Here is an 11,158-nt window from a genome sequence, read left to right on the forward strand (position 1 = left end):
AATCCAGCAGCCTCCTGTCCACCACTTCCCATCCTGCTCCCTGTGGCAACCACCTTCAAATTCATTTAGCTGTTTCTTCTGCTGTTTAACTTCCACAGCTCTCATTAACAAGTTGATGCCACAATTTCTTGGTTTTTTTGGTTTTAGATGTTATCTAGTGACCTTGTACTCGGGAAGAGGAAATCCCAGTACAGGAATATACTTTCAATTATATTAACACTCAGTGCTGAAATACTTTTGAGTATGTGACTGTTATTGATTGATTGATTGATTGATTGGTGGCCAGCCCGTGTGGGGATCTGAACCTTTAACCTTGGTGTTAAATATGTGATTGTTATTCGCATACAAACCACACAGTGAATACAGTTATTTTTCCTCTCCTACCCACCTTCTGGTTTTCCAGTAGGTTAATTCTTGTCTTTTTGCTTACCTGGCTCTTGTAACCTTTTCCTTGAGTTTGCTGTCTCCTGATTGACAGCCATAGAAATCTCTCACTATACCCAAGTTTCAGTAGATTCAGAGAATGGTTCCCTCAGAAGGTATTCCATTCTTCTAAAGTGAATTTTATTTTATCAAGGACTATTCCACACATACCCTGTGTTAAGATCCATCCAGCTGTTTTTGTGTGGCACAGTAACAGACGTAATTCCATGTGTGGGGGTTAGGTCTGTCTTTCTTCTTTTGGTATAAAAATATCTTAAAGGATGATAATTTTGTTGTTGTTGTTGTTATCATCTATACTGGATGAAATGTAAATTTGGTAATACTGTGTCAGTCCCTAAAGCTGAGTTGGAAAAGTTGCACAGTTTGCCGAGCGCCTCTCTTAGTGTGTCTGTAGGATGTTCCACTCAGCTGGCTTCCTTGTAGTGAGATCTGTGAAGAAGCTGGCAGAGGTGGCCTGAGGGGATGTTTCCTACAGGGATGGTCCCCAAGGATGTGTTGTTCCTGCAGGTGGGAGGCAGCAGGGGTCCAGCTTAAATTGCCTGATGCCTCAGAGGTTGCCTTGAATGTGACTTGGGTGGGTGGCTGTTCGTTTGTGTCCTACTGACCCTGTTTGATGGTCACGTGGTCATTCTGTTGCCCCTGATTGATGCCAGCATTTTCTGTGGTTTTTGTTTCTGGTGAATGTGATCTTTGTCTGTGAAGTGTGGTTGTGTTGTGAGGTGTGTGGTGAGGTTCTGTTCACCATCAAGTGACAGATGTTAGTGTGGTCTACAAAATCAAATTTGTAGCCAGCCCACCTGAAAAGTCCACCAGGATCATCTAGGCCTCCCTCACCAGCCTCGGAGCTGGGGCCCCTCAGAACAGGGACTTGGGAGGACTTGGAGTTGGCTAACCACCAACTCCAGGGCAAAGGAGAGCGTGGCATCAGAAAAGCCCCCTTCCTCCCGAAAAGGCCAGTAATCAGTATTTGAGAGCGATGCTGTCTCATGGACATAGAATATAAGGTAGAGAAATCATTTAAAATTTTCCAGTAAAAAAGAGTAAAGTATAAAAAGTAAAAATGTAAAGAGAAACGGGGAAATTAATATTAATCTTAATTTTTTCTTTTACTTTGGTGGCTGGCCAGTGTGGGGATCTAAGCCCTTGACCTTGGCGTTACCAATGTTGCACCCTAACCAAGTGAGCTAACTGGCCAGCCCCTGTTAATTTTAACTTTATTGAGATCAAAATATTTTGATATTACACTGTGCAATCAATGTAAAGAAAGTGAAATATTTTACATTCTTTTCTATTTTCTGCACCAAGTTTCAGAATCCAGTGTGTTTTCCACTCACAGCACATTTCAATTTGGACCAGCCACATTTTCAGTGCTCAGCAGCCATATGTGACCAGCAACCCCATATTCGATAGTATAGCTGTAGAAGCTTCACTTGCGAGAAAAGTGGGCTCTTCCCACCCCATGGGAGCCAGGTCCACCTCATAACCCCATCTGGATGCCTCCAAGTACCTGAGCCAAAGCCTTTCACCACTGTGCTCCCCCTTTACTAGCCCAGGCTGCCCCTGGGGCTGTGCTGGGCACCAGCACTCCTCCCTTCCCTGGATCACCTCTCCCAGGTGTGAATAGCCACAGAGCATGTACCCTTGGAATTTATTCTCCAGGATGCCCACCGTTGGATGTTTACTGGTCTCCCCAAACTTGGGGACAAGGTCTCACATGAGTTAATGATATTAGAAATGATGAGGATGATGTTTGTGTTTGTAAGAGCAGCCGGCTCTGGGCTGCTTCACAGGACCTGGGCCAAGAAGAAGTAGGGCTTTTATCCCCAGTCTCCATAGAAGGGATGGAGACCCAGGGAAGTAATGTAACTCACCAATGTCCTTTAACTTGTAGGAGACAGAGCCCCTGCTCTTGCTTCTTGGCCAGCTTTCTCTCCCATTTTCCTATCTCTCCCTGGTCCTGGGGGCAGGATGGAGAGTCACGAGAGGGGCAGGCCATGTTCCTTCCCAGCATGAAGAAGAGCTAAAGAGTATGTGGGCCAGGGCAGAGGTGGGGGCATGGAGCATAAGCAAGCACATGTCCCTTTCTCCTGGTACGTCTCGGCAGCACTCAGGACAGAGTGGCAGGGAGTCTGTGGCCAAACTGGCCCTTGCAAGAAGCAAGGTCCACTCCTGGCTTGGGAGTCACAGTCCCAAAGTGTTTCTCACTCTGGTTTCTCATGTTCATGGCTCCAGGCCTTGGGAACTGTCCCCAGCCCACCTTTTTCTAGTCATGTATTCAACCGGTTGTCAGTGAGCCTATGCAGAGGCTACATCAGTATTCAAAACAGGCTCGGCCCCTACCTGCATGGGGTTTGCAGACTGGCTGAGGCAGACAGTACACAAGTAAACCAGTGGACAGGCGAATGTGGATAGTGATGACATGTTGTGAAGGAAGTAAAGCTGGTGGGGAGAGTGACCGGGTAGGCTTTTTCATTTCATAGGGTGGTTAGGGAAGCCCTGTGAAAGAACGGACTTAATCAGTGACTTGAGGGCTGAAATGGAGCCAACCAGGAAGATTATGTAGGGAGGGCTGGCCAGTTAGCTCAGTCATTTAGACTGCAGTGTTGTAACACCAAAGTCAAGGGTTCAGATCCGCGAACTGGCCAGCCACCAGAAAAAAGATTGTGCAGGGGGACACGTTCCAGGGAGACAGAGCTGTCCAAGGGCCCAAGGAGAGAGGAGTGAGGTGGGCTGAGGTGGGAGGTGGTGAGGGTTGGGAGTTAGGCAGGGCTGTGGTGAGTATCTGGGGTTCTGACACAGCAGGATCCACATCAGATACTTGGTTTTAAAGAACCACTGGCTGCCCTATCAGAGAAGGTCATAGTGGGCAAGTGTGGCCACACCCATCCAGGAGGGAGATCAGAAGTGGGATGAGTGGTGGAATTTAACGAGTGTGTGGAGGGGGCGTCCCCAGAAGGCAGACTCCAGGTTTCTGCCTGGGGCAGTTTGGTGGATGGTGGTGTCCTTGTAAAGATGGGGATACTGGGACTGGCTGAGATTTGGAGAGGCAGCTGAGGTGACATTATCAGCAATGGAATGGAAGGGTAGAAGGCAGGAGACCAGTGGGCAGCTGCTGGTGGGCAGAGGTCTGGTGTCTGGACCCTGCAGGTGCCAGCAGGTCTCATGTCCACCCCTTGCCCCAACACCCCTCCCACAGTGATCAACAAGTACAAGCGCAGGCGATTTCAGAAAACTAAGAACCTGCTGACTGGAGAGACAGAAGCTGACCCGGAAATGATCAAGGTAAACTTGAGCAGGGTTGTTGGGTCCTGCAGGGACCATCTGGGGCCTTCATAGCACAGCAGCCAGACCACTGGGGTCCTCCTCTGGCACCATCAGCAAGCCACTGGTGGGCGTCAGTGGGTGGTTTGGTGATGGTGACAGACCTAGCCTCCCTGAGCTTCAGTTTCCTTCTCTGGGAAACAGGGTTAGGAAGCAACTGCCTCTAGGGTCTGGGGAGGATTCCAGACAAGATTATTACAGCCAGTGCTTACACATACTCATTCATAAGTCTCTCGCCAGCCTTGGGAGGGGGTCACCAGTCCCATTTTCAGATGAGGACACTTTCCAGAATTCTCACAGACAGGAAGTGGCAGGGCTGGGATTCACACCCAAACAGCCAGGCCTCAGAGATCGGGCTCAGCCCAGCACAGGGCAGGCACACAGGAATGGCACAAGAGCCGTCCTCTGTCAGTGGGTGGTCCTGGGCGGGAAGGGTGGTCCCTGTTCATGGAGGTGCAAGATTGTGGAAGCTGCTGTCCTGAGGCTGGGCTTTGCAGCCTGGCTCACAATCCAGGTCCTGCCTCTAGCTCTGTGGGCCTCCTGCTCTGTGAGGTGGGAGGATCCTGGGCAATGGAGTCCATAGAGGCTGGTGTGGGGCTGGCCAGTGTCACTATAGTGGTTAATATTCCATTGCCTCTGAGACCCACCCCTGTCTCCCTCAGAGGGCCGAGGACTACGGGCCTGTGGAGGTGATCTCCCACTGGCACCCCAACATCACCATCAATATTGTGGACGACCACACGCCATGGGTGAAGGGCAGCGTGCCCCCTCCCCTGGACCAGTGTAAGCCCCCCAGCTCTGCCAGCAGCTTGTGGAGGCCTCAGGGAGTGTGCTCTGGGCCCATTTCCTTGTCTTCTCCTAGCCCTGTCCCCCTGAAAGATCATTCTAGATCTCCACTCCTCCTGGGCTTCCTGCAGTGCTCTGCCTCCTTTCTCTTCTTTCCTCTCCCTCTTCCACTCCCCTGGTGACGCCAGGACTGACCTCCATGCACCAGAATTGGTCCACAGACAAGTCTCATCCAGCCCACAAGCTGTTTTCAAAAAATGTACATCAGTTGCCAACTTTTGAAATTGAGGCAATACCACTGAAAAATCCAGATTTCTGGCTTCTTTATAAAACCAGGACTCATGGGGCAGCCGTGGGTTGGAGCTGAGCCGCAGCTGGCCTCTTCAGTTGAGGCCTGTCTACCCTTTCCACCTGGTCCCCTCCACTGAAGTCAAGATGCCCTTCAGCTCCTCATAGCCCAGAAATGTCCCCTGTACCCCAGTCTCTGTCAGGGGGCCCCATCAGGTCCCTGCAGATGTCTGGGGGCTTCATGGGCATTCTGGTCTCCTGCTGGGCTAAGTGGTGCCCCATGCCCCATCTTCCTGCAGACGTGAAGTTTGATGCCGTGAGTGGTGATTACTACCCCATCATCTACTTCAACGACTACTGGAACCTGCAGAAGGACTACTACCCCATCAACGAGAGCCTGGCCAGCCTGCCGCTCCGTGTCTCCTTCTGCCCACTCTCGCTCTGGCGCTGGCAGCTCTATGCTGCCCAGAGCACCAAGTCACCCTGGAACTTCCTGAGCGACGAGCTGTATGAGCAGTCAGATGAGGAGCAGGATTCAGTAAAGGTGAGCGCCGCTTGGGGGCGGGGCAGGGGCTTCCAGCACCTTCTGGCTGTAGAAGGGGAAGTGGGCCAGGCAGCTGCAGTGGGACCTCCCACCTAGCACTCCCCTGCCCACAGTTTCACAACCTCCCAGGTCCCCTTCCCACAGTGGGCAGGAAATGGGTGCTCAGCCTTCCAGCCCTGGCTGACCCTGTCTCTGAGGCTTTTATTGTCCTCTTTGTGGCAGCATTTCTGTTTGCTTGGCCAAGCCCTCTGGGTCCGAACTCGCCCCTTCCTTCCTCTGTCCCAAACCTTGTCTCCCTGACTTTGGGCTCTGACTCCATGTCTCTGCTCTCTCTCTACATCCTTTTTATTTTTTATTTATTTTTATTTTTTAAAGATGACCGCTAAGGGGATCTTAACCCTTGACTTGGTGTTGTCAGCACCACGCTCTCCCAAGTGAGCCACGGGCCGGCCCTATCTCTCTCTACATCCTTAAATGTCTTCCCATATCTCCATCTTTCTGCCTGTGTCTGTGATATGAGACTCAGCTTTGCTTGTCTGGGGCTGTACAGCATCACTTGAGTTTCTTTTTTTTTTTTTTTTTTTTTTTTTTCTTTTTTCGTGTCCAGCAACGGGATCGCAACCCTCAGTGTTGCACCCGCACCTCGCTCAGCCAGTGAGCGGGAACCGGTCTGTATGTGGGATCCGAACCCTCGACGGGAGCGCTGCCGCACTCCCAAGCGGCGCACTGTAGCAGTGCGCCATCAGGCCGGCCCATCACTGTTGAGTTTCTATTCCTTGCTCCCCATCTCTCCTCCCTGTCCCCATCCACCCATCTTTGACTGGCTGTCCTCTGGGCAGCCCCAGGGCAGTCTGGGGGGGATATCAGCAGGTCATGCCAGTGTGTCCTGGGAGAAGAGGGGGCTAGCTAGTGAAGGTGCTGCATTGGTCAACTCTCGGGCTAGGGCAGGATAATGCTCACAGGCTCCCCTGCCCCCAGGTTGCCCTCCTGGAAACCAACCCCTACCTTCTGGCGCTCACCATCATCGTGTCCATCGTCCACAGTGTCTTTGAGTTCCTGGCTTTCAAGAACGGTAGGGGTGTGACCCTGTCCCCACCCCCTTTCTTCTCCTCTCCTGTCCCACATGTCCTCCCCCTGCCACGGGTCTCTCCCCTCTACTCTCCAGAGGCCTAGCTAGCTGGGGAGGGACAACGACCCCAGAACTCCCAACCCAGAAATTCCCATCCACTGGGCGTGGAACTGAGGGAGCGGCTGGGCCTGCTGCTCGGGCCTGATGGCACCACCAGGAAGCTGGGCTGGGGAACTCCAAAGCCAAGAGCTGGGAAGCCCCGGAGCTTCTCCTACCGCCCTGCCTGGCAGGCTGCTTGCTGGGGGAGGCCCCTCAGGGCTGAGTGGACTGGGCGCCAAGAGGGAAGGCCCCAAAGTCTGTGCCCCAAAGTCCCTTAGGTTCTAAGGCCAGGCATAGTCCCAGGTGCCCTGACCAGTTAGCTCCTTGAGTCCTCACAACCACAACCTCTGAGGAGCCTGTGGTTACCCCTCCATTACAGATGAGGAGGTGGAGGCTCAGAGAGGTTAGGTTACTTGCCCACAGTCACACAGGTCCTATGTGGCTGTCAGTTCTGGCCCCCACCTGTATCTTCTAGGCCCTGTGTGTCACTTTCTTCCCCAGAGAATCCCAGTCTAAAGGAGGATACCTGCTGCCCTGCATCTCCTGGAAGTGGCAGGAATCATAAGTATTATTATTGTTAAGATGATAGTACCATTGTTGAGAGCTACCGTCTAGAAGAACATAACATCAGAACTGAACAGTAGCTGGTGCTAAGCACCGATAGGAAGTCCTTTAGTTGTCATATCTGGAGCACTCACTGTGCCTGGGCAGGCGCCATTTCACTAAACCCTTCTGCTGACCATAAGTTGGATCAGCCAGTGTCCCTTTTTTCCAATAAAAAAGAGGCATGAGGAGGTATGGTCAGTTGCCCAAAATCACACAGCAGTGACCCTGTGCTGTGCTGCCTCCCAGGTCTGAGGGGGAACTTGGATCCACCCGCCCCACCAGAACCCTGTGTCCAGACCTGTTCTTCCCGATCGGGACTGAGGGTGGTCCGATGGGCCAGGGTGAGCCTCTCGAATGTGCTGAGCCCTGGGATTGGGGTGGATGGGCCTGGATTCACAGTCCTTGCTCACTGAGGGCAAAGCTGACCCTGTGCAACCATGGGCCTGGCTTCGCCACTGTAAGACAGGCATGGTGGTGGGCCGGTCTCCTATGGCTGCAGTAGTTAGGTACTCAGTTTCTGCTAGGGTCAGAAGGTTACTCTTGGGGAGACCAGGGGTTAAAAAGAGGCATGGCTGACCTGCGTCCCCCAGGCAGCATCCAGGTGGGACATTGGAACGAGCTCCAGATTGGAGATCAATGCCCGGGCCTCTTGTCTGTGCCGAAAGGATGTCCATTGGCCAGTCCCTTCATGGTTTTAGCTAAGGTGGGGGGGCTGAAGGAGGTGGTCTTGAAACACATGCTCCAGATCTCCCTGACCAGGGGAGGTGGGATGGCACCACAGTGTGGTGCAGACCCAGTGTGTGTCCAGATAGTGCCAGGCCAGGCTATGCAGCCTCAGGGAAATAGCTTCCATGGTCAGCCCTTAGTACCTGGCACATGGTAAGCACCCATCCATGGCAGTGGCCACTGTCACCATCAGTAGAGGGACCGTCCCCTTGGACTCTGGGTGCTCACATCCCAAGTGAGGACCACAGAAGTCCTGTCTGGTGCTCTGCATGGTGCCCATGAATGAGAGAGTCTTCATGGGAGATAAGAGTGTTCACCCTCTTCCATGAAAACCCAGCCTCATCCAGGGGGTCGGAGGAGGCTGCAGGAAGAGACTAAGAGGCTCTTAAACCTCCTGGTTCCCCGCAACTTCCACACACAGATATCCAGTTCTGGAACAGCCGACAATCCCTGGAGGGACTGTCTGTGCGCTCCGTCTTCTTCGGCGTTTTCCAGTCTTTTGTGGTCCTCCTCTACATCCTGGACAATGAGACCAACTTTGTGGTCCAGGTCAGCGTCTTCATTGGGGTCCTCATCGACCTCTGGAAAATCACCAAGGTCATGGATGTCCGGGTAAGGGCAGGCGCCATGCTGTCTTAAGGGCTGCAGGGAGGTGGGGAGGGGGATTGTCTTGCCCTGAAGCTGTCCCCCGGGGGTTTCCCAATGCCTGCCTCACTTGCAGGACTGGGGATTTTCACGCCAGGGGATTTTTTGGGTCACACGTGGGGCAGGGGAACTGGGAACAGTGGGGAAGGGAAGGGGCTGGTTCTGGTATGGGGGGGCGGAAGCCAGCACAGCAGCTGACCATGGCATCCCTCCTCATCTGCAGCTGGACCGGGAGCACAAGGTGGCAGGAATCTTCCCCCGCCCAACTTTCAAAGACAAGTCCACATACATTGAGTCCTCGACCAAAGTGTATGATGACGTGAGTGTCCCCTGCAGTGGGCCCCATGGGGTGGTCTCTAAGTATCCGCACACTCCTGAGAGACCAGGAGTCATGCCATCTGCCTGCCACTGCCAGGCCCATGCTTTATGATCTGTGCTGCACCCTCTGTGTCCCCTGCCTGCCATAACTACTTCCTGGTCAAGTCCAGAGTTCCCCGAGCCACCTGGAAATTCCCCTGGCCTGGCCTTCCAGACCAGGTATGGGTGGGTAAGGGTGGGGAGCAGAGATGCCAGGTGGGGCCCGAGGAACTGGGTCATAGCCCCGCCCTGTGACCCCACAGATGGCGTTTCGGTACCTGTCTTGGATCCTCTTCCCACTCCTGGGCTGCTACGCTGTCTACAGCCTTCTGTATCTGGAGCACAAGGGCTGGTACTCTTGGGTGCTCAGCATGCTCTATGGCTTCCTACTGACCTTCGGTGAGCTCGGCACCCCCATTCAGTGCAGGCACTCAACACATGTTCCTCAGCCCATTGTGGCCAGCAGCAATGATCAAGTCAGCCTGGCCCTGCCCTCCTGGGACTGACAGTCCAGTTTGGGAAACAGAGTTGTCCCCAGATGGTGATGACCCAGGTTGGGGAGGGGAGAGCGGGGGTGGTGAGCCCCAAGGGGGTACCTGACTTGTCTGGGGTTAGGGAGGGCTGCTGGGAGGACGTGAACAGTACATTTCAGTTCCCATCCTAAGGGGAGCATTTTGTCTTGTGGGGAACGCAGAGAGTAAACAAGCAGACAGGCGAGTCACGGCGAGTGATGAACGCTGTGAAGGGCAGAGTGGGAGTGCCTGTTAGAAGGAGTCGGGAGCCCCCTCCCTCCACGCACTGATGCCCTTCCACCTCCGCTGCAGGCTTCATCACCATGACGCCCCAGCTTTTCATCAACTATAAGCTCAAGTCTGTGGCCCACCTGCCCTGGCGCATGCTCACCTACAAGGCCCTCAACACCTTCATTGATGACCTGTTCGCCTTTGTCATCAAGATGCCTGTTATGTACCGGATTGGCTGCCTACGGGATGGTGAGGCCTGATGGGCAGGCAGGGGGCTTCCACCAGAGCAGGGCACAGGCGGGACTCAGGGTCCTGGTCAGAGGGAGGTGCCACAGCCCCAGACTGGGGGCTCAGTCTGAGGAGCTAGGCACAACCTTTGCAGGACCCCACCACCCCACACCTGCCTGACCGTGAATACGGCAGGCTCCTTCCCTCACATCCCTTGCTTTCCCCACAGATGTGGTTTTCTTTATCTACCTCTACCAACGGTGGATCTACCGCGTCGACCCCACCCGGGTGAATGAGTTTGGCATGAGTGGCGAGGACCCGACAGCACCCGTTCCAGTGGTGGAGGCCCCCGGAGCAGCAGGGGTGCTCACACCTGCGCCTACTACCACCATAACCACCGCCACCACCGCCAGGGAGGAGGCCTTCACATCCCTGCCCACCAAGGCTACCCAGGGGGCCAGCTCCACCCACGAGCCCCAGGAAGCCCCTCCAAAGCCAGCAGAGGACAAGAAAAAAGATTAGCCACTACTGATCCTCCTCATCTGTTCTGGCTCCTGGCGACCACCACCCCTGCCTCCTGGCCCCCTTCGCCTCCCCTCCCTGTCGCCCTTTCCCTGGACAGATCGGGCTGGGGCGGCAGGAGGCCCTCCCTCAGGCCAGGGCCCAGCGTGTGATGTGGGGGCTGGGGCAGGCCAGGGCTCATTGTTTGTGGAGGCGCCGTCTGTCTGTCTGTTCCTCTGTGTTTCCAGCCATCTCGCCCTGCCAGCCCAGCACCATTGGGAATCATGGTGAAGCCAACGTGGCACTGCCAAGGGGGCGGGCCAGGCGGGGGAGGGACCGGGGGCTGTCTGTGGGACACCCATGGTCATCCATCATTTTGTCCCTCATCTATTGACCACCCCCCTCCTCCCAGACAGCCGCCCTTTAACAGTCTGGATTTAATAAATTCATATGGGTGTTTAACTTAAACTCGACAACTTCCCCTCCTCCTCGTGCCTTCCTTCTTCCATCACCTTGGAGAGCAGCTTCGCCAGGTGGTGGGTGGCTCTCCTGGGTCTGGGAGGGAGACTTGCAGGGTACAGGACACAGAAAGGTGGGGACAGTGATGCTCTGTTGAAAGCCATGCCCTCGGGCTAGGCCCCATTCTCACTTCTCCCTCTCCCACCAGCTCTCTGAGGGGGCTTCTGTAACTGTCCGCATCTCACTGACTCCCAGGGAGGCTGCTTGCAGTGAGCTCGTGGCACTCACAAGGCTGCCTTTGGCCAGCCACGGCTTGGAGTCTTGTGTGTACCCACTGAATAT

The 11,158-nt window shown here is 54.4% G+C and overlaps 1 protein-coding gene across 1 annotated transcript; it reads left to right on the forward strand.

Moving 5' to 3' along the window:
* The first annotated feature begins 3,606 nt into the window (after nucleotides 1–3,606).
* Nucleotides 3,607–10,830, forward strand: CLPTM1 (cleft lip and palate associated transmembrane protein 1). The gene is made up of 9 exons (XM_008586600.1): nucleotides 3,607–3,726; nucleotides 4,428–4,548; nucleotides 5,139–5,383; nucleotides 6,362–6,455; nucleotides 8,305–8,495; nucleotides 8,752–8,847; nucleotides 9,149–9,284; nucleotides 9,710–9,877; nucleotides 10,086–10,830. The coding sequence occupies exons 1-9, from the start codon at nucleotides 3,607–3,609 to the stop codon at nucleotides 10,376–10,378; spliced, it is 1,464 nt and encodes a 487-aa protein (XP_008584822.1). The 3' UTR covers nucleotides 10,379–10,830.
* The last annotated feature ends 328 nt before the right edge of the window (nucleotides 10,831–11,158 follow it).

Source organism: Galeopterus variegatus, unplaced genomic scaffold, assembly GCF_000696425.1.
Source record: "Galeopterus variegatus unplaced genomic scaffold, G_variegatus-3.0.2 Scaffold4041, whole genome shotgun sequence".
NCBI lineage: Eukaryota > Metazoa > Chordata > Mammalia > Dermoptera > Cynocephalidae > Galeopterus > Galeopterus variegatus.

Bases quoted from the DNA above. Each gene is read 5' to 3' on its own strand.
- CLPTM1 (XM_008586600.1), top strand. From the start codon at position 3,607: ATGTCCACCCCTTGCCCCAACACCCCTCCCACAGTGATCAACAAGTAC. The intron at 5,384-6,361 runs GTGAGCGCCGCT...CCCTGCCCCCAG, and splicing joins AGGAGCAGGATTCAGTAAAG to GTTGCCCTCCTGGAAACCAA. The intron at 6,456-8,304 runs GTAGGGGTGTGA...TTCCACACACAG, and splicing joins GTTCCTGGCTTTCAAGAACG to ATATCCAGTTCTGGAACAGC.